At 61.4% G+C, this 21340-nt stretch overlaps 5 protein-coding genes across 5 annotated transcripts; all 5 read right to left on the reverse strand.

Moving 5' to 3' along the window:
• Positions 1-204: 204 nt before the first annotated feature.
• LOC138436461 (ubiquitin carboxyl-terminal hydrolase 17-like protein 6) lies at positions 205-1806 on the reverse strand. The gene has a single exon (XM_069582030.1). It carries the CDS (start codon positions 1804-1806, stop codon positions 205-207), a length of 1602 nt encoding a protein of 533 aa, XP_069438131.1.
• A 2904-nt stretch (positions 1807-4710) lies between these two features.
• LOC138436462 (ubiquitin carboxyl-terminal hydrolase 17-like protein 6) lies at positions 4711-6312 on the reverse strand. Its single transcript, XM_069582031.1, has one exon. The coding sequence runs from the start codon at positions 6310-6312 to the stop codon at positions 4711-4713; it is 1602 nt and encodes a 533-aa protein (XP_069438132.1).
• Positions 6313-9215: 2903 nt separating this feature from the next.
• LOC138436464 (ubiquitin carboxyl-terminal hydrolase 17-like protein 6) lies at positions 9216-10817 on the reverse strand. The gene has a single exon (XM_069582032.1). The coding sequence runs from the start codon at positions 10815-10817 to the stop codon at positions 9216-9218; it is 1602 nt and encodes a 533-aa protein (XP_069438133.1).
• A 2903-nt stretch (positions 10818-13720) lies between these two features.
• Positions 13721-15322, reverse strand: LOC138436465 (ubiquitin carboxyl-terminal hydrolase 17-like protein 6). The gene has a single exon (XM_069582033.1). It carries the CDS (start codon positions 15320-15322, stop codon positions 13721-13723), a length of 1602 nt encoding a protein of 533 aa, XP_069438134.1.
• Positions 15323-18224: 2902 nt separating this feature from the next.
• On the reverse strand, positions 18225-19826 carry LOC138436466 (ubiquitin carboxyl-terminal hydrolase 17-like protein 6). Its single transcript, XM_069582034.1, has one exon. It carries the CDS (start codon positions 19824-19826, stop codon positions 18225-18227), a length of 1602 nt encoding a protein of 533 aa, XP_069438135.1.
• Positions 19827-21340: the final 1514 nt, after the last annotated feature.

Below are 21340 nucleotides of genomic sequence, written 5' to 3' on the forward strand. Positions count from 1 at the left end.
CTGAGCCGCTCGGGCACAAACCCGTTCCCAGGGAACACCGAGACCCCGGGCTCACTCCCGGCCCCGCCTTTTCCCCCCGGAGGCCGCATCGTCCTCACCGCCAGAGAGGAACTCGCTCCTTGTCGGCACTCTTGGTGCGTCGCCCAGGGCGTGCCCCATGCAGGGTGTGCCTGGGCGTCTGCACGCGTGTGCATCAGAGCCGGCCTACCGCCACAGCCCCAGAGATGGCCGCGGCTTCTTGTTCCTCCCCTTGGTCGCTCTGGCCCTCCCGCTGGCACAAGGACGGTGGCCGACGTCCGTCGGCCCCGGAGGCGGGGTGTCCGTGCTGGGACGGTCGAGCCGGTGGTGCTCCTGGGCGGGCGGCGGGCGGTTTCTCCCTCCTCCGTGTCTGGACCGGTGAATCACGACCGCGCCGGCAGGCAGGGCAGCCTGGATCTTGCGCAGCTCCAAGGCCGGCTTCGGTCGGTTGTGTTCTTGCAGGCGTCTCCACTGCTCTAAGCTCATCCCTTCGGCCTCTGTGTCCCCCGGGGAATCCTGCGACCCAGGAGCTCTGCCGCTGGCGTCTCCTGCAGGCTGCCCGGGGTCTGTGGGGTCAGCCCCGAGGGGGGCCACTGCCCCTCCCCCAGCGCCCCCTTCCCACGCACCCTCCCGGGCGTAGAACAGGACGTAGGCGCTCTGGCTCAGGGCAGCGGTCTCGTCACAGGCGGTCACCTTGGCATCGTCCATCTTATACCACTGGCCGTTGCCCGCTCGGACGTAACAAAAGTAGTGTCCTCGCTCACAGCTCCACCCGGAGTGCACCAGCACGGCATAGAGCACATAGCCCAGTGGCCCTGCCTTCCGCTCAGACGTGTAGGGCTGCACGTCCAGGCACTGGGGATAGCGCACCTCCTGAGCCCTTTTGGCCCCGCTCAGCTGTGTGAACCGCTTCAGCACCAGCACCAGGACCTGGGAGGTGCTGTGCAAAGTCAACCTCTTGGTGGCAGGCACCTTCCGGAGACAAACGCCACAGTCATAGGCATTTTCCGCCTCCAGCTTCTCGGGCTTGACCAGCTCTCTCAGAGCTTGCTCCACACTCTGAGCCGCCGTGATATCCAGGCTGATGTCCAGATAAGGGTCGAACGTGTCCGAGACACCGAGGCAGTGGAGACACTGGATCTGAGACCTCCACGTCCCCCCAAAGATCTGACGGATGACGCCGGTGTCCTCGGAGGCGTGGCCCGACGGCTGGGATGCACTCAGGCACCCTTGCTGCATGCCACTCAGAGTGAACATCAGAAACTCGTGGGCATCTTCCTGCTGGTGTCTGTGGAAGCCCGCCAGCAGGTCCCTGTGGGGCCGGATCACCTCTCCCGCGTGAAGGAGGGCTCGGGTCACGTGAGCTCGCATGGCACAGAGCGTGCAGGAGCCGCCGGCCGGACAGAGGGTGGCGTGCTGCCGGGACACCAGCCAGCTGGCCAGGGGCGGCGTGTGGCTCAGACACTGCAGCGCCGCATTCACGTAGCACGTGTTCCCCAGATTCTGAAGCCCAGCGCCCACCCCCCACGGCCCCCTCCAACTCAGGGCGACTTTCTGGCCAGGCGCCAGCCCCGCTGACCCGGGAGCCAAGTCACCCCGCTGGGGGCGCCCGACTGCCGGCGACGGCCCCTCAGGGACAGAGGGTCCCCGGGGGGCATCCGCACCAGCGGCGCTGGCCCGACCACCTTGCCCTCCGGCTAAGACGTTGAAGGGAGCCGGACACGCACCTCCCCCGTGCTCAGAAGCAGCCCCCGGGTCTCTGCAAGCAAGGCCCACGAGGTTTTCCATCTCCTACCTGCCGCTGCACGCCGATGCCTCCTTCCCTCACACCTTCGTCTCCGAAAAGGGCCTTGGCCCCGCCCCCCTCCGTCCTTTGGGGGCTTTCCCACCGCCCCACCCCCGCACGTGCAAGCTCCTCATTCGCTGAGGCGGCCGAGGGCCTGCCCACTCCCACTCCCGCCATCCAACCACCGACACTTTTCTCGGGGAATTCCCCTTGACGAAGCCCCGCACGCACTTCCGACCTGGCCCCCTGGACCAAAGGGCTCCGGATGCAAATGATTCGGGGCCACTGGGCCTTCCAGCCTTGCCCGCTAGAGATTCACTGCGGGCCTTCCAAGTTCAGCACACAAATGCGGGCTGCAGAGGAATGCCGTGGGCTCACCATTCACATCCTAACACACTTGTGCAAACATATGTCTCCCCCCCTACCCTCTCCCCTTTAGGGGTCTCCCCACCCCAGACCCCTGCCTGAGGACAACCCCTCAGACAACAAGAAACCCTTGCCTCAACTTTGCTCTCCAGTGAGGTCCACTCTATGCTTTCTATGCTTTCTCACTGGACACTCTCCTGGCGTTCAGGGTCCTGGCACCAAAAGCTGCCGAGAGAGGGGCACATACGCTTTTCTCCCTTCAGGGCCGTTGGTCAAGCCCCAAAGCGAGCTCGCTCCAAAAGGCATAGAATTGCTGCAACTTTGGATGCATTGCTTCAGCTCCTTTTATGTCTCCGTTGCCTTTCGCCCTTCCTTTTCCTTCTTCCATTTGTTTTGATAGTTGTTGTTGTTGTTGTTGTTGTCGTTGCTTTCTTTGTTTTTGGGGGGGGGGGTTTTCGAGCGGTTTTGTGTGTGTGTGTGGTTTTTTTTTTTTGCGTTTTCCTTTTTTATTTTTTTTTAAATTTTGTGTTCATTTTGTTATTTTTTTGTTGCTTTTATTCTCTTTCTCTATTTTATATACAATAGTTGACTCATACAGTCGTCTTTCCAATTCCAGGGCTTAAAACCCGCTATGAGTCAAGGCATAAAAAAGGTTTCCCTCCTGGAAGAGGATGACTGTTGCTTTCCTTCTCGGTGTGGGACAGGTGTGTTTGTTTGCTCTCCCGTCCTGGACATTATGCTTGCCTTCCAGGACGATGGGGGTTTCACGGTCCATGGGTTTCCCATACATAGCTGAAGCGTTGATTCCGTGGACCCTTACTAGGAAAGAACGGCCCTGACCCTGCTTTCTGCCTTAGCCTCTTGCACCCCTCCCATGTTCCGCTTCCCCATCCCATCCCAGGACCCTACCGCTTTGTGCTTTATTGTCCAAGTGCTCACACCCTTGCTGTCCTCTTGCCTCCTTCCCATGGCACAGAGAAGCGAGATCAGCCAGTATTTTTCTCGCTTTTGCAGGGATTTCCCCCAGCGTAAGGCCACCTTCCCACTCCCTCTGCCACGCCGCTCCGGTCGCCGTTCTTCTCCTTTTTCTCCTTCTCCTTCTTCTTCTTCTTCAAAGGGGGTGGGTGGGGCAAGCAGTAAGTCCATTGGAGACGATGGGGCGGAGGAAGATGGGTGGTGATGATGAGGGAGGGCTGTGGGTGGCTCCACGTCCTCGCGCGGGGCACGCTTGTTCGTGTTCTTGGGGGAAGATACTGCTCATCATTCTTTTTCCAATCCACGTGTGGAGGGCATGGTGCGCTGTAGGGAACCATGCGGGGAAAACGAGCCATCGGAACGTTCTCTCTTGCTTGCCACGCCGCCTCGCGCAGTCAGCAGCCAGAGTTGTCCCTCGAGGTCTGAGATGTTAAACCGCACATTCCCGGTGTGCCCTTTGCTGGAGGGTTCGGGGTTCGCGGCCGTCAGCCAAGAAACAGAAATGAAACGCAAGAGGTGATCGATAAAGGTCCTCAGGCGCCCCTCCACCGGGTCACGGGAATCATGAGGCAGTCGAGAAAGCAGCTAGGGGAGGACAGTTTCCCCACCGCCCCAGGCACTTTGGAGGCCGGCCGCATCTCCTCACGTCCAGCGGCGTGTGTCCGGGGCCCAGCTGGAAGACACAACTGACTGCCAGGCAGGACGGGCAGGGTCGGAGGTCCAGTTGTCTTGCTATCCCAATCTAGGGTAGGCTCGGGCCTTTCCTCAGTGCGGGGAGGACCTTTGCTTTCGGAAATGAACGCTGCGCGACGGATCTCCACCTAGGCCCCGGTGCACAGCTGGTGGAGAGGTTTCTTTGGGACTAGTTGGCTCGCCTTTCTCCCCTTGGCCTTCGTGTCGGTGCTGGTGGTGCCGGTGGTGGTGCTCATGGCATCGTGGATCGCTTCTCCTGTTTGGCACTTGGCGCTTCTCCAGCATGCTCCTTGCACCGGAAATGGAGCCCCAGGGAACTCTGCGGACGAGCGTCCTGCCGGGGACGCACAGATCCCCGCCTCATTCCTGCCGGACCCTCTGCCTAGTAGCCCGAGGCCTCCCGAGGACAGCCACCCATAAAGACTGCTTGCCCATCTTCCCCCCCCGCCCCCCCCCCCCCGGACGCTGCTCGACGTCTGGGGCATTTTCGAGAGCCTGGCCGGCCGGAAGGACACGGTGCGTGGACCTGCACCCGCTCTTCCCTGCACCTCCCCGCCGAAGGGCTCCGGACATCCCTCGCAGAAGTGGCAGGCCCTGGCACCGTGCTCAGACCCGCTCACGCACCCCATTCGCTCCGCCGACTTCCCAGCAGAGCCAGCCCTCGAGAGCTGAGCCGCTCGGGCACAAACCCGTTCCCAGGGAACACCGAGACCCCGGGCTCACTCCCGGCCCCGCCTTTTCCCCCCGGAGGCCGCATCGTCCTCACCGCCAGAGAGGAACTCGCTCCTTGTCGGCACTCTTGGTGCGTCGCCCAGGGCGTGCCCCATGCAGGGTGTGCCTGGGCGTCTGCACGCGTGTGCATCAGAGCCGGCCTACCGCCACAGCCCCAGAGATGGCCGCGGCTTCTTGTTCCTCCCCTTGGTCGCTCTGGCCCTCCCGCTGGCACAAGGACGGTGGCCGACGTCCGTCGGCCCCGGAGGCGGGGTGTCCGTGCTGGGACGGTCGAGCCGGTGGTGCTCCTGGGCGGGCGGCGGGCGGTTTCTCCCTCCTCCGTGTCTGGACCGGTGAATCACGACCGCGCCGGCAGGCAGGGCAGCCTGGATCTTGCGCAGCTCCAAGGCCGGCTTCGGTCGGTTGTGTTCTTGCAGGCGTCTCCACTGCTCTAAGCTCATCCCTTCGGCCTCTGTGTCCCCCGGGGAATCCTGCGACCCAGGAGCTCTGCCGCTGGCGTCTCCTGCAGGCTGCCCGGGGTCTGTGGGGTCAGCCCCGAGGGGGGCCACTGCCCCTCCCCCAGCGCCCCCTTCCCACGCACCCTCCCGGGCGTAGAACAGGACGTAGGCGCTCTGGCTCAGGGCAGCGGTCTCGTCACAGGCGGTCACCTTGGCATCGTCCATCTTATACCACTGGCCGTTGCCCGCTCGGACGTAACAAAAGTAGTGTCCTCGCTCACAGCTCCACCCGGAGTGCACCAGCACGGCATAGAGCACATAGCCCAGTGGCCCTGCCTTCCGCTCAGACGTGTAGGGCTGCACGTCCAGGCACTGGGGATAGCGCACCTCCTGAGCCCTTTTGGCCCCGCTCAGCTGTGTGAACCGCTTCAGCACCAGCACCAGGACCTGGGAGGTGCTGTGCAAAGTCAACCTCTTGGTGGCAGGCACCTTCCGGAGACAAACGCCACAGTCATAGGCATTTTCCGCCTCCAGCTTCTCGGGCTTGACCAGCTCTCTCAGAGCTTGCTCCACACTCTGAGCCGCCGTGATATCCAGGCTGATGTCCAGATAAGGGTCGAACGTGTCCGAGACACCGAGGCAGTGGAGACACTGGATCTGAGACCTCCACGTCCCCCCAAAGATCTGACGGATGACGCCGGTGTCCTCGGAGGCGTGGCCCGACGGCTGGGATGCACTCAGGCACCCTTGCTGCATGCCACTCAGAGTGAACATCAGAAACTCGTGGGCATCTTCCTGCTGGTGTCTGTGGAAGCCCGCCAGCAGGTCCCTGTGGGGCCGGATCACCTCTCCCGCGTGAAGGAGGGCTCGGGTCACGTGAGCTCGCATGGCACAGAGCGTGCAGGAGCCGCCGGCCGGACAGAGGGTGGCGTGCTGCCGGGACACCAGCCAGCTGGCCAGGGGCGGCGTGTGGCTCAGACACTGCAGCGCCGCATTCACGTAGCACGTGTTCCCCAGATTCTGAAGCCCAGCGCCCACCCCCCACGGCCCCCTCCAACTCAGGGCGACTTTCTGGCCAGGCGCCAGCCCCGCTGACCCGGGAGCCAAGTCACCCCGCTGGGGGCGCCCGACTGCCGGCGACGGCCCCTCAGGGACAGAGGGTCCCCGGGGGGCATCCGCACCAGCGGCGCTGGCCCGACCACCTTGCCCTCCGGCTAAGACGTTGAAGGGAGCCGGACACGCACCTCCCCCGTGCTCAGAAGCAGCCCCCGGGTCTCTGCAAGCAAGGCCCACGAGGTTTTCCATCTCCTACCTGCCGCTGCACGCCGATGCCTCCTTCCCTCACACCTTCGTCTCCGAAAAGGGCCTTGGCCCCGCCCCCCTCCGTCCTTTGGGGGCTTTCCCACCGCCCCACCCCCGCACGTGCAAGCTCCTCATTCGCTGAGGCGGCCGAGGGCCTGCCCACTCCCACTCCCGCCATCCAACCACCGACACTTTTCTCGGGGAATTCCCCTTGACGAAGCCCCGCACGCACTTCCGACCTGGCCCCCTGGACCAAAGGGCTCCGGATGCAAATGATTCGGGGCCACTGGGCCTTCCAGCCTTGCCCGCTAGAGATTCACTGCGGGCCTTCCAAGTTCAGCACACAAATGCGGGCTGCAGAGGAATGCCGTGGGCTCACCATTCACATCCTAACACACTTGTGCAAACATATGTCTCCCCCCCTACCCTCTCCCCTTTAGGGGTCTCCCCACCCCAGACCCCTGCCTGAGGACAACCCCTCAGACAACAAGAAACCCTTGCCTCAACTTTGCTCTCCAGTGAGGTCCACTCTATGCTTTCTATGCTTTCTCACTGGACACTCTCCTGGCGTTCAGGGTCCTGGCACCAAAAGCTGCCGAGAGAGGGGCACATACGCTTTTCTCCCTTCAGGGCCGTTGGTCAAGCCCCAAAGCGAGCTCGCTCCAAAAGGCATAGAATTGCTGCAACTTTGGATGCATTGCTTCAGCTCCTTTTATGTCTCCGTTGCCTTTCGCCCTTCCTTTTCCTTCTTCCATTTGTTTTGATAGTTGTTGTTGTTGTTGTTGTTGTCGTTGCTTTCTTTGTTTTTGGGGGGGGGGGTTTTCGAGCGGTTTTGTGTGTGTGTGTGGTTTTTTTTTTTTGCGTTTTCCTTTTTTATTTTTTTTTAAATTTTGTGTTCATTTTGTTATTTTTTTGTTGCTTTTATTCTCTTTCTCTATTTTATATACAATAGTTGACTCATACAGTCGTCTTTCCAATTCCAGGGCTTAAAACCCGCTATGAGTCAAGGCATAAAAAAGGTTTCCCTCCTGGAAGAGGATGACTGTTGCTTTCCTTCTCGGTGTGGGACAGGTGTGTTTGTTTGCTCTCCCGTCCTGGACATTATGCTTGCCTTCCAGGACGATGGGGGTTTCACGGTCCATGGGTTTCCCATACATAGCTGAAGCGTTGATTCCGTGGACCCTTACTAGGAAAGAACGGCCCTGACCCTGCTTTCTGCCTTAGCCTCTTGCACCCCTCCCATGTTCCGCTTCCCCATCCCATCCCAGGACCCTACCGCTTTGTGCTTTATTGTCCAAGTGCTCACACCCTTGCTGTCCTCTTGCCTCCTTCCCATGGCACAGAGAAGCGAGATCAGCCAGTATTTTTCTCGCTTTTGCAGGGATTTCCCCCAGCGTAAGGCCACCTTCCCACTCCCTCTGCCACGCCGCTCCGGTCGCCGTTCTTCTCCTTTTTCTCCTTCTCCTTCTTCTTCTTCTTCAAAGGGGGTGGGTGGGGCAAGCAGTAAGTCCATTGGAGACGATGGGGCGGAGGAAGATGGGTGGTGATGATGAGGGAGGGCTGTGGGTGGCTCCACGTCCTCGCGCGGGGCACGCTTGTTCGTGTTCTTGGGGGAAGATACTGCTCATCATTCTTTTTCCAATCCACGTGTGGAGGGCATGGTGCGCTGTAGGGAACCATGCGGGGAAAACGAGCCATCGGAACGTTCTCTCTTGCTTGCCACGCCGCCTCGCGCAGTCAGCAGCCAGAGTTGTCCCTCGAGGTCTGAGATGTTAAACCGCACATTCCCGGTGTGCCCTTTGCTGGAGGGTTCGGGGTTCGCGGCCGTCAGCCAAGAAACAGAAATGAAACGCAAGAGGTGATCGATAAAGGTCCTCAGGCGCCCCTCCACCGGGTCACGGGAATCATGAGGCAGTCGAGAAAGCAGCTAGGGGAGGACAGTTTCCCCACCGCCCCAGGCACTTTGGAGGCCGGCCGCATCTCCTCACGTCCAGCGGCGTGTGTCCGGGGCCCAGCTGGAAGACACAACTGACTGCCAGGCAGGACGGGCAGGGTCGGAGGTCCAGTTGTCTTGCTATCCCAATCTAGGGTAGGCTCGGGCCTTTCCTCAGTGCGGGGAGGACCTTTGCTTTCGGAAATGAACGCTGCGCGACGGATCTCCACCTAGGCCCCGGTGCACAGCTGGTGGAGAGGTTTCTTTGGGACTAGTTGGCTCGCCTTTCTCCCCTTGGCCTTCGTGTCGGTGCTGGTGGTGCCGGTGGTGGTGCTCATGGCATCGTGGATCGCTTCTCCTGTTTGGCACTTGGCGCTTCTCCAGCATGCTCCTTGCACCGGAAATGGAGCCCCAGGGAACTCTGCGGACGAGCGTCCTGCCGGGGACGCACAGATCCCCGCCTCATTCCTGCCGGACCCTCTGCCTAGTAGCCCGAGGCCTCCCGAGGACAGCCACCCATAAAGACTGCTTGCCCATCTTCCCCCCCGCCCCCCCCCCCCCGGACGCTGCTCGACGTCTGGGGCATTTTCGAGAGCCTGGCCGGCCGGAAGGACACGGTGCGTGGACCTGCACCCGCTCTTCCCTGCACCTCCCCGCCGAAGGGCTCCGGACATCCCTCGCAGAAGTGGCAGGCCCTGGCACCGTGCTCAGACCCGCTCACGCACCCCATTCGCTCCGCCGACTTCCCAGCAGAGCCAGCCCTCGAGAGCTGAGCCGCTCGGGCACAAACCCGTTCCCAGGGAACACCGAGACCCCGGGCTCACTCCCGGCCCCGCCTTTTCCCCCCGGAGGCCGCATCGTCCTCACCGCCAGAGAGGAACTCGCTCCTTGTCGGCACTCTTGGTGCGTCGCCCAGGGCGTGCCCCATGCAGGGTGTGCCTGGGCGTCTGCACGCGTGTGCATCAGAGCCGGCCTACCGCCACAGCCCCAGAGATGGCCGCGGCTTCTTGTTCCTCCCCTTGGTCGCTCTGGCCCTCCCGCTGGCACAAGGACGGTGGCCGACGTCCGTCGGCCCCGGAGGCGGGGTGTCCGTGCTGGGACGGTCGAGCCGGTGGTGCTCCTGGGCGGGCGGTGGGCGGTTTCTCCCTCCTCCGTGTCTGGACCGGTGAATCACGACCGCGCCGGCAGGCAGGGCAGCCTGGATCTTGCGCAGCTCCAAGGCCGGCTTCGGTCGGTTGTGTTCTTGCAGGCGTCTCCACTGCTCTAAGCTCATCCCTTCGGCCTCTGTGTCCCCCGGGGAATCCTGCGACCCAGGAGCTCTGCCGCTGGCGTCTCCTGCAGGCTGCCCGGGGTCTGTGGGGTCAGCCCCGAGGGGGGCCACTGCCCCTCCCCCAGCGCCCCCTTCCCACGCACCCTCCCGGGCGTAGAACAGGACGTAGGCGCTCTGGCTCAGGGCAGCGGTCTCGTCACAGGCGGTCACCTTGGCATCGTCCATCTTATACCACTGGCCGTTGCCCGCTCGGACGTAACAAAAGTAGTGTCCTCGCTCACAGCTCCACCCGGAGTGCACCAGCACGGCATAGAGCACATAGCCCAGTGGCCCTGCCTTCCGCTCAGACGTGTAGGGCTGCACGTCCAGGCACTGGGGATAGCGCACCTCCTGAGCCCTTTTGGCCCCGCTCAGCTGTGTGAACCGCTTCAGCACCAGCACCAGGACCTGGGAGGTGCTGTGCAAAGTCAACCTCTTGGTGGCAGGCACCTTCCGGAGACAAACGCCACAGTCATAGGCATTTTCCGCCTCCAGCTTCTCGGGCTTGACCAGCTCTCTCAGAGCTTGCTCCACACTCTGAGCCGCCGTGATATCCAGGCTGATGTCCAGATAAGGGTCGAACGTGTCCGAGACACCGAGGCAGTGGAGACACTGGATCTGAGACCTCCACGTCCCCCCAAAGATCTGACGGATGACGCCGGTGTCCTCGGAGGCGTGGCCCGACGGCTGGGATGCACTCAGGCACCCTTGCTGCATGCCACTCAGAGTGAACATCAGAAACTCGTGGGCATCTTCCTGCTGGTGTCTGTGGAAGCCCGCCAGCAGGTCCCTGTGGGGCCGGATCACCTCTCCCGCGTGAAGGAGGGCTCGGGTCACGTGAGCTCGCATGGCACAGAGCGTGCAGGAGCCGCCGGCCGGACAGAGGGTGGCGTGCTGCCGGGACACCAGCCAGCTGGCCAGGGGCGGCGTGTGGCTCAGACACTGCAGCGCCGCATTCACGTAGCACGTGTTCCCCAGATTCTGAAGCCCAGCGCCCACCCCCCACGGCCCCCTCCAACTCAGGGCGACTTTCTGGCCAGGCGCCAGCCCCGCTGACCCGGGAGCCAAGTCACCCCGCTGGGGGCGCCCGACTGCCGGCGACGGCCCCTCAGGGACAGAGGGTCCCCGGGGGGCATCCGCACCAGCGGCGCTGGCCCGACCACCTTGCCCTCCGGCTAAGACGTTGAAGGGAGCCGGACACGCACCTCCCCCGTGCTCAGAAGCAGCCCCCGGGTCTCTGCAAGCAAGGCCCACGAGGTTTTCCATCTCCTACCTGCCGCTGCACGCCGATGCCTCCTTCCCTCACACCTTCGTCTCCGAAAAGGGCCTTGGCCCCGCCCCCCTCCGTCCTTTGGGGGCTTTCCCACCGCCCCACCCCCGCACGTGCAAGCTCCTCATTCGCTGAGGCGGCCGAGGGCCTGCCCACTCCCACTCCCGCCATCCAACCACCGACACTTTTCTCGGGGAATTCCCCTTGACGAAGCCCCGCACGCACTTCCGACCTGGCCCCCTGGACCAAAGGGCTCCGGATGCAAATGATTCGGGGCCACTGGGCCTTCCAGCCTTGCCCGCTAGAGATTCACTGCGGGCCTTCCAAGTTCAGCACACAAATGCGGGCTGCAGAGGAATGCCGTGGGCTCACCATTCACATCCTAACACACTTGTGCAAACATATGTCTCCCCCCCTACCCTCTCCCCTTTAGGGGTCTCCCCACCCCAGACCCCTGCCTGAGGACAACCCCTCAGACAACAAGAAACCCTTGCCTCAACTTTGCTCTCCAGTGAGGTCCACTCTATGCTTTCTATGCTTTCTCACTGGACACTCTCCTGGCGTTCAGGGTCCTGGCACCAAAAGCTGCCGAGAGAGGGGCACATACGCTTTTCTCCCTTCAGGGCCGTTGGTCAAGCCCCAAAGCGAGCTCGCTCCAAAAGGCATAGAATTGCTGCAACTTTGGATGCATTGCTTCAGCTCCTTTTATGTCTCCGTTGCCTTTCGCCCTTCCTTTTCCTTCTTCCATTTGTTTTGATAGTTGTTGTTGTTGTTGTTGTTGTCGTTGCTTTCTTTGTTTTTGGGGGGGGGGGTTTTCGAGCGGTTTTGTGTGTGTGTGTGGTTTTTTTTTTTTGCGTTTTCCTTTTTTATTTTTTTTTAAATTTTGTGTTCATTTTGTTATTTTTTTGTTGCTTTTATTCTCTTTCTCTATTTTATATACAATAGTTGACTCATACAGTCGTCTTTCCAATTCCAGGGCTTAAAACCCGCTATGAGTCAAGGCATAAAAAAGGTTTCCCTCCTGGAAGAGGATGACTGTTGCTTTCCTTCTCGGTGTGGGACAGGTGTGTTTGTTTGCTCTCCCGTCCTGGACATTATGCTTGCCTTCCAGGACGATGGGGGTTTCACGGTCCATGGGTTTCCCATACATAGCTGAAGCGTTGATTCCGTGGACCCTTACTAGGAAAGAACGGCCCTGACCCTGCTTTCTGCCTTAGCCTCTTGCACCCCTCCCATGTTCCGCTTCCCCATCCCATCCCAGGACCCTACCGCTTTGTGCTTTATTGTCCAAGTGCTCACACCCTTGCTGTCCTCTTGCCTCCTTCCCATGGCACAGAGAAGCGAGATCAGCCAGTATTTTTCTCGCTTTTGCAGGGATTTCCCCCAGCGTAAGGCCACCTTCCCACTCCCTCTGCCACGCCGCTCCGGTCGCCGTTCTTCTCCTTTTTCTCCTTCTCCTTCTTCTTCTTCTTCAAAGGGGGTGGGTGGGGCAAGCAGTAAGTCCATTGGAGACGATGGGGCGGAGGAAGATGGGTGGTGATGATGAGGGAGGGCTGTGGGTGGCTCCACGTCCTCGCGCGGGGCACGCTTGTTCGTGTTCTTGGGGGAAGATACTGCTCATCATTCTTTTTCCAATCCACGTGTGGAGGGCATGGTGCGCTGTAGGGAACCATGCGGGGAAAACGAGCCATCGGAACGTTCTCTCTTGCTTGCCACGCCGCCTCGCGCAGTCAGCAGCCAGAGTTGTCCCTCGAGGTCTGAGATGTTAAACCGCACATTCCCGGTGTGCCCTTTGCTGGAGGGTTCGGGGTTCGCGGCCGTCAGCCAAGAAACAGAAATGAAACGCAAGAGGTGATCGATAAAGGTCCTCAGGCGCCCCTCCACCGGGTCACGGGAATCATGAGGCAGTCGAGAAAGCAGCTAGGGGAGGACAGTTTCCCCACCGCCCCAGGCACTTTGGAGGCCGGCCGCATCTCCTCACGTCCAGCGGCGTGTGTCCGGGGCCCAGCTGGAAGACACAACTGACTGCCAGGCAGGACGGGCAGGGTCGGAGGTCCAGTTGTCTTGCTATCCCAATCTAGGGTAGGCTCGGGCCTTTCCTCAGTGCGGGGAGGACCTTTGCTTTCGGAAATGAACGCTGCGCGACGGATCTCCACCTAGGCCCCGGTGCACAGCTGGTGGAGAGGTTTCTTTGGGACTAGTTGGCTCGCCTTTCTCCCCTTGGCCTTCGTGTCGGTGCTGGTGGTGCCGGTGGTGGTGCTCATGGCATCGTGGATCGCTTCTCCTGTTTGGCACTTGGCGCTTCTCCAGCATGCTCCTTGCACCGGAAATGGAGCCCCAGGGAACTCTGCGGACGAGCGTCCTGCCGGGGACGCACAGATCCCCGCCTCATTCCTGCCGGACCCTCTGCCTAGTAGCCCGAGGCCTCCCGAGGACAGCCACCCATAAAGACTGCTTGCCCATCTTCCCCCCCCGCCCCCCCCCCCCGGACGCTGCTCGACGTCTGGGGCATTTTCGAGAGCCTGGCCGGCCGGAAGGACACGGTGCGTGGACCTGCACCCGCTCTTCCCTGCACCTCCCCGCCGAAGGGCTCCGGACATCCCTCGCAGAAGTGGCAGGCCCTGGCACCGTGCTCAGACCCGCTCACGCACCCCATTCGCTCCGCCGACTTCCCAGCAGAGCCAGCCCTCGAGAGCTGAGCCGCTCGGGCACAAACCCGTTCCCAGGGAACACCGAGACCCCGGGCTCACTCCCGGCCCCGCCTTTTCCCCCCGGAGGCCGCATCGTCCTCACCGCCAGAGAGGAACTCGCTCCTTGTCGGCACTCTTGGTGCGTCGCCCAGGGCGTGCCCCATGCAGGGTGTGCCTGGGCGTCTGCACGCGTGTGCATCAGAGCCGGCCTACCGCCACAGCCCCAGAGATGGCCGCGGCTTCTTGTTCCTCCCCTTGGTCGCTCTGGCCCTCCCGCTGGCACAAGGACGGTGGCCGACGTCCGTCGGCCCCGGAGGCGGGGTGTCCGTGCTGGGACGGTCGAGCCGGTGGTGCTCCTGGGCGGGCGGCGGGCGGTTTCTCCCTCCTCCGTGTCTGGACCGGTGAATCACGACCGCGCCGGCAGGCAGGGCAGCCTGGATCTTGCGCAGCTCCAAGGCCGGCTTCGGTCGGTTGTGTTCTTGCAGGCGTCTCCACTGCTCTAAGCTCATCCCTTCGGCCTCTGTGTCCCCCGGGGAATCCTGCGACCCAGGAGCTCTGCCGCTGGCGTCTCCTGCAGGCTGCCCGGGGTCTGTGGGGTCAGCCCCGAGGGGGGCCACTGCCCCTCCCCCAGCGCCCCCTTCCCACGCACCCTCCCGGGCGTAGAACAGGACGTAGGCGCTCTGGCTCAGGGCAGCGGTCTCGTCACAGGCGGTCACCTTGGCATCGTCCATCTTATACCACTGGCCGTTGCCCGCTCGGACGTAACAAAAGTAGTGTCCTCGCTCACAGCTCCACCCGGAGTGCACCAGCACGGCATAGAGCACATAGCCCAGTGGCCCTGCCTTCCGCTCAGACGTGTAGGGCTGCACGTCCAGGCACTGGGGATAGCGCACCTCCTGAGCCCTTTTGGCCCCGCTCAGCTGTGTGAACCGCTTCAGCACCAGCACCAGGACCTGGGAGGTGCTGTGCAAAGTCAACCTCTTGGTGGCAGGCACCTTCCGGAGACAAACGCCACAGTCATAGGCATTTTCCGCCTCCAGCTTCTCGGGCTTGACCAGCTCTCTCAGAGCTTGCTCCACACTCTGAGCCGCCGTGATATCCAGGCTGATGTCCAGATAAGGGTCGAACGTGTCCGAGACACCGAGGCAGTGGAGACACTGGATCTGAGACCTCCACGTCCCCCCAAAGATCTGACGGATGACGCCGGTGTCCTCGGAGGCGTGGCCCGACGGCTGGGATGCACTCAGGCACCCTTGCTGCATGCCACTCAGAGTGAACATCAGAAACTCGTGGGCATCTTCCTGCTGGTGTCTGTGGAAGCCCGCCAGCAGGTCCCTGTGGGGCCGGATCACCTCTCCCGCGTGAAGGAGGGCTCGGGTCACGTGAGCTCGCATGGCACAGAGCGTGCAGGAGCCGCCGGCCGGACAGAGGGTGGCGTGCTGCCGGGACACCAGCCAGCTGGCCAGGGGCGGCGTGTGGCTCAGACACTGCAGCGCCGCATTCACGTAGCACGTGTTCCCCAGATTCTGAAGCCCAGCGCCCACCCCCCACGGCCCCCTCCAACTCAGGGCGACTTTCTGGCCAGGCGCCAGCCCCGCTGACCCGGGAGCCAAGTCACCCCGCTGGGGGCGCCCGACTGCCGGCGACGGCCCCTCAGGGACAGAGGGTCCCCGGGGGGCATCCGCACCAGCGGCGCTGGCCCGACCACCTTGCCCTCCGGCTAAGACGTTGAAGGGAGCCGGACACGCACCTCCCCCGTGCTCAGAAGCAGCCCCCGGGTCTCTGCAAGCAAGGCCCACGAGGTTTTCCATCTCCTACCTGCCGCTGCACGCCGATGCCTCCTTCCCTCACACCTTCGTCTCCGAAAAGGGCCTTGGCCCCGCCCCCCTCCGTCCTTTGGGGGCTTTCCCACCGCCCCACCCCCGCACGTGCAAGCTCCTCATTCGCTGAGGCGGCCGAGGGCCTGCCCACTCCCACTCCCGCCATCCAACCACCGACACTTTTCTCGGGGAATTCCCCTTGACGAAGCCCCGCACGCACTTCCGACCTGGCCCCCTGGACCAAAGGGCTCCGGATGCAAATGATTCGGGGCCACTGGGCCTTCCAGCCTTGCCCGCTAGAGATTCACTGCGGGCCTTCCAAGTTCAGCACACAAATGCGGGCTGCAGAGGAATGCCGTGGGCTCACCATTCACATCCTAACACACTTGTGCAAACATATGTCTCCCCCCCTACCCTCTCCCCTTTAGGGGTCTCCCCACCCCAGACCCCTGCCTGAGGACAACCCCTCAGACAACAAGAAACCCTTGCCTCAACTTTGCTCTCCAGTGAGGTCCACTCTATGCTTTCTATGCTTTCTCACTGGACACTCTCCTGGCGTTCAGGGTCCTGGCACCAAAAGCTGCCGAGAGAGGGGCACATACGCTTTTCTCCCTTCAGGGCCGTTGGTCAAGCCCCAAAGCGAGCTCGCTCCAAAAGGCATAGAATTGCTGCAACTTTGGATGCATTGCTTCAGCTCCTTTTATGTCTCCGTTGCCTTTCGCCCTTCCTTTTCCTTCTTCCATTTGTTTTGATAGTTGTTGTTGTTGTTGTTGTTGTCGTTGCTTTCTTTGTTTTTGGGGGGGGGGGTTTTCGAGCGGTTTTGTGTGTGTGTGTGGTTTTTTTTTTTTGCGTTTTCCTTTTTTATTTTTTTTTAAATTTTGTGTTCATTTTGTTATTTTTTTGTTGCTTTTATTCTCTTTCTCTATTTTATATACAATAGTTGACTCATACAGTCGTCTTTCCAATTCCAGGGCTTAAAACCCGCTATGAGTCAAGGCATAAAAAAGGTTTCCCTCCTGGAAGAGGATGACTGTTGCTTTCCTTCTCGGTGTGGGACAGGTGTGTTTGTTTGCTCTCCCGTCCTGGACATTATGCTTGCCTTCCAGGACGATGGGGGTTTCACGGTCCATGGGTTTCCCATACATAGCTGAAGCGTTGATTCCGTGGACCCTTACTAGGAAAGAACGGCCCTGACCCTGCTTTCTGCCTTAGCCTCTTGCACCCCTCCCATGTTCCGCTTCCCCATCCCATCCCAGGACCCTACCGCTTTGTGCTTTATTGTCCAAGTGCTCACACCCTTGCTGTCCTCTTGCCTCCTTCCCATGGCACAGAGAAGCGAGATCAGCCAGTATTTTTCTCGCTTTTGCAGGGATTTCCCCCAGCGTAAGGCCACCTTCCCACTCCCTCTGCCACGCCGCTCCGGTCGCCGTTCTTCTCCTTTTTCTCCTTCTCCTTCTTCTTCTTCTTCAAAGGGGGTGGGTGGGGCAAGCAGTAAGTCCATTGGAGACGATGGGGCGGAGGAAGATGGGTGGTGATGATGAGGGAGGGCTGTGGGTGGCTCCACGTCCTCGCGCGGGGCACGCTTGTTCGTGTTCTTGGGGGAAGATACTGCTCATCATTCTTTTTCCAATCCACGTGTGGAGGGCATGGTGCGCTGTAGGGAACCATGCGGGGAAAACGAGCCATCGGAACGTTCTCTCTTGCTTGCCACGCCGCCTCGCGCAGTCAGCAGCCAGAGTTGTCCCTCGAGGTCTGAGATGTTAAACCGCACATTCCCGGTGTGCCCTTTGCTGGAGGGTTCGGGGTTCGCGGCCGTCAGCCAAGAAACAGAAATGAAACGCAAGAGGTGATCGATAAAGGTCCTCAGGCGCCCCTCCACCGGGTCACGGGAATCATGAGGCAGTCGAGAAAGCAGCTAGGGGAGGACAGTTTCCCCACCGCCCCAGGCACTTTGGAGGCCGGCCGCATCTCCTCACGTCCAGCGGCGTGTGTCCGGGGCCCAGCTGGAAGACACAACTGACTGCCAGGCAGGACGGGCAGGGTCGGAGGTCCAGTTGTCTTGCTATCCCAATCTAGGGTAGGCTCGGGCCTTTCCTCAGTGCGGGGAGGACCTTTGCTTTCGGAAATGAACGCTGCGCGACGGATCTCCACCTAGGCCCCGGTGCACAGCTGGTGGAGAGGTTTCTTTGGGACTAGTTGGCTCGCCTTTCTCCCCTTGGCCTTCGTGTCGGTGCTGGTGGTGCCGGTGGTGGTGCTCATGGCATCGTGGATCGCTTCTCCTGTTTGGCACTTGGCGCTTCTCCAGCATGCTCCTTGCACCGGAAATGGAGCCCCAGGGAACTCTGCGGACGAGCGTCCTGCCGGGGACGCACAGATCCCCGCCTCATTCCTGCCGGACCCTCTGCCTAGTAGCCCGAGGCCTCCCGAGGACAGCCACCCATAAAGACTGCTTGCCCATCTTCCCCCCCCGCCCCCCCCCCCGGACGCTGCTCGACGTCTGGGGCATTTTCGAGAGCCTGGCCGGCCGGAAGGACACGGTGCGTGGACCTGCACCCGCTCTTCCCTGCACCTCCCCGCCGAAGGGCTCCGGACATCCCTCGCAGAAGTGGCAGGCCCTGGCACCGTGCTCAGACCCGCTCACGCACCCCATTCGCTCCGCCGACTTCCCAGCAGAGCCAGCCCTCGAGAGCTGAGCCGCTCGGGCACAAACCCGTTCCCAGGGAACACCGAGACCCCGGGCTCACTCCCGGCCCCGCCTTTTCCCCCCGGAGGCCGCATCGTCCTCACCGCCAGAGAGGAACTCGCTCCTTGTCGGCACTCTTGGTGCGTCGCCCAGGGCGTGCCCCATGCAGGGTGTGCCTGGGCGTCTGCACGCGTGTGCATCAGAGCCGGCCTACCGCCACAGCCCCAGAGATGGCCGCGGCTTCTTGTTCCTCCCCTTGGTCGCTCTGGCCCTCCCGCTGGCACAAGGACGGTGGCCGACGTCCGTCGGCCCCGGAGGCGGGGTGTCCGTGCTGGGACGGTCGAGCCGGTGGTGCTCCTGGGCGGGCGGCGGGCGGTTTCTCCCTCCTCCGTGTCTGGACCGGTGAATCACGACCGCGCCGGCAGGCAGGGCAGCCTGGATCTTGCGCAGCTCCAAGGCCGGCTTCGGTCGGTTGTGTTCTTGCAGGCGTCTCCACTGCTCTAAGCTCATCCCTTCGGCCTCTGTGTCCCCCGGGGAATCCTGCGACCCAGGAGCTCTGCCGCTGGCGTCTCCTGCAGGCTGCCCGGGGTCTGTGGGGTCAGCCCCGAGGGGGGCCACTGCCCCTCCCCCAGCGCCCCCTTCCCACGCACCCTCCCGGGCGTAGAACAGGACGTAGGCGCTCTGGCTCAGGGCAGCGGTCTCGTCACAGGCGGTCACCTTGGCATCGTCCATCTTATACCACTGGCCGTTGCCCGCTCGGACGTAACAAAAGTAGTGTCCTCGCTCACAGCTCCACCTGGAATGCACCAGCACGGCATAGAGCACGTAGCCCAGTGGCCCTGCCTTCCGCTCAGACGTGTAGGGCTGCACGTCCAGGCACTGGGGATAGCGCACCTCCTGAGCCCTTTTGGCCCCGCTCAGCTGTGTGAACCGCTTCAGCACCAGCACCAGGACCTGGGAGGTGCTGTGCAAAGTCAACCTCTTGGTGGCAGGCACCTTCCGGAGACAAACGCCACAGTCATAGGCATTTTCCGCCTCCAGCTTCTCGGGCTTGACCAGCTCTCTCAGAGCTTGCTCCACACTCTGAGCCGCCGTGATATCCAGGCTGATGTCCAGATAAGGGTCGAACGTGTCCGAGACACCGAGGCAGTGGAGACACTGGATCTGAGACCTCCACGTCCCGCCAAAGATCTGACGGACGACGCCGGTGTCCTCGGAGGCGTGGCCCGACGGCTGGGATGCACTCAGGCACCCTTGCTGCATGCCACTCAGAGTGAACATCAGAAACTCGTGGGCATCTTCCTGCTGGTGTCTGTGGAAGCCCGCCAGCAGGTCCCTGTGGGGCCGGATCACCTCTCCCGCGTGAAGGAGGGCTCGGGTCACGTGAGCTCGCATGGCACAGAGCGTGCAGGAGCCGCCGGCCGGACAGAGGGTGGCGTGCTGCCGGGACACCAGCCAGCTGGCCAGGGGCGGCGTGTGGCTCAGACACTGCAGCGCCGCATTCACGTAGCACGTGTTCCCCAGATTCTGAAGCCCAGCGCCCACCCCCCACGGCCCCCTCCAACTCAGGGCGACTTTCTGGCCAGGCGCCAGCCCCGCTGACCCGGGAGCCAAGTCACCCCGCTGGGGGCGCCCGACTGCCGGCGACGGCCCCTCAGGGACAGAGGGTCCCCGAGGGGCATCCGCACCAGCGGCGCTGGCCCGACCACCTTGCCCTCCGGCTAAGACGTTGAAGGGAGCCGGACACGCACCTCCCCCGTGCTCAGAAGCAGCCCCCGGGTCTCTGCAAGCAAGGCCCACGAGGTTTTCCATCTCCTACCTGCCGCTGCACGCCGATGCCTCCTTCCCTCACACCTTCGTCTCCGAAAAGGGCCTTGGCCCCGCCCCCCTCCGTCCTTTGGGGGCTTTCCCACCGCCCCACCCCCGCACGTGCAAGCTCCTCATTCGCTGAGGCGGCCGAGGGCCTGCCCACTCCCACTCCCGCCATCCAACCACCGACACTTTTCTCGGGGAATTCCCCTTGACGAAGCCCCGCACGCACTTCCGACCTGGCCCCCTGGACCAAAGGGCTCCGGATGCAAATGATTCGGGGCCACTGGGCCTTCCAGCCTTGCCCGCTAGAGATTCACTGCGGGCCTTCCAAGTTCAGCACACAAATGCGGGCTGCAGAGGAATGCCGTGGGCTCACCATTCACATCCTAACACACTTGTGCAAACATATGTCTCCCCCCCTACCCTCTCCCCTTTAGGGGTCTCCCCACCCCAGACCCCTGCCTGAGGACAACCCCTCAGACAACAAGAAACCCTTGCCTCAACTTTGCTCTCCAGTGAGGTCCACTCTATGCTTTCTATGCTTTCTCACTGGACACTCTCCTGGCGTTCAGGGTCCTGGCACCAAAAGCTGCCGAGAGAGGGGCACATACGCTTTTCTCCCTTCAGGGCCGTTGGTCAAGCCCCAAAGCGAGCTCGCTCCAAAAGGCATAGAATTGCTGCAACTTTGGATGCATTGCTTCAGCTCCTTTTATGTCTCCGTTGCCTTTCGCCCTTCCTTTTCCTTCTTCCATTTGTTTTGATAGTTGTTGTTGTTGTTGTTGTCGTTGCTTTCTTTGTTTTTGGGGGGGGGGGGTTTTCGAGCGGTTTTGTGTGTGTGTGTGGTTTTTTTTTTTGCGTTTTCCTTTTTTATTTTTTTTTAAATTTTGTGTTCATTTTGTTATTTTTTTGTTGCTTTTATTCTCTTTCTCTATTTTATATACAATAGTTGACTCATACAGTCGTCTTTCCAATTCCAGGGCTTAAAACCCGCTATGAGTCAAGGCATAAAAAAGGTTTCCCTCCTGGAAGAGGATGACTGTTGCTTTCCTTCTCAGTGTGGGACAGGTGTGTTTGTTTGCTCTCCCGTCCTGGACATTATGCTTGCCTTCCAGGACGATGGGGGTTTCACGGTCCATGGGTTTCCCATACATAGCTGAAGCGTTGATTCCGTGGACCCTTACTAGGAAAGAACGGCCCTGACCCTGCTTTCTGCCTTAGCCTCTTGCACCCCTCCCATGTTCCGCTTCCCCATCCCATCCCAGGACCCTACCGCTTTGTGCTTTATTGTCCAAGTGCTCACACCCTTGCTGTCCTCTTGCCTCCTTCCCATGGCACAGAGAAGCGAGATCAGCCAGTATTTTTCTCGCTTTTGCAGGGATTTCCCCCAGCGTAAGGCCACCTTCCCACTCCCTCTGCCACGCCGCTCCGGTCGCCGTTCTTCTCCTTTTTCTCCTTCTCCTTCTTCTTCTTCTTCAAAGGGGGTGGGTGGGGCAAGCAGTAAGTCCATTGGAGAC

This window comes from Ovis canadensis, chromosome 3 (assembly GCF_042477335.2).
Source record: "Ovis canadensis isolate MfBH-ARS-UI-01 breed Bighorn chromosome 3, ARS-UI_OviCan_v2, whole genome shotgun sequence".
Lineage (NCBI taxonomy): Eukaryota > Metazoa > Chordata > Mammalia > Artiodactyla > Bovidae > Ovis > Ovis canadensis.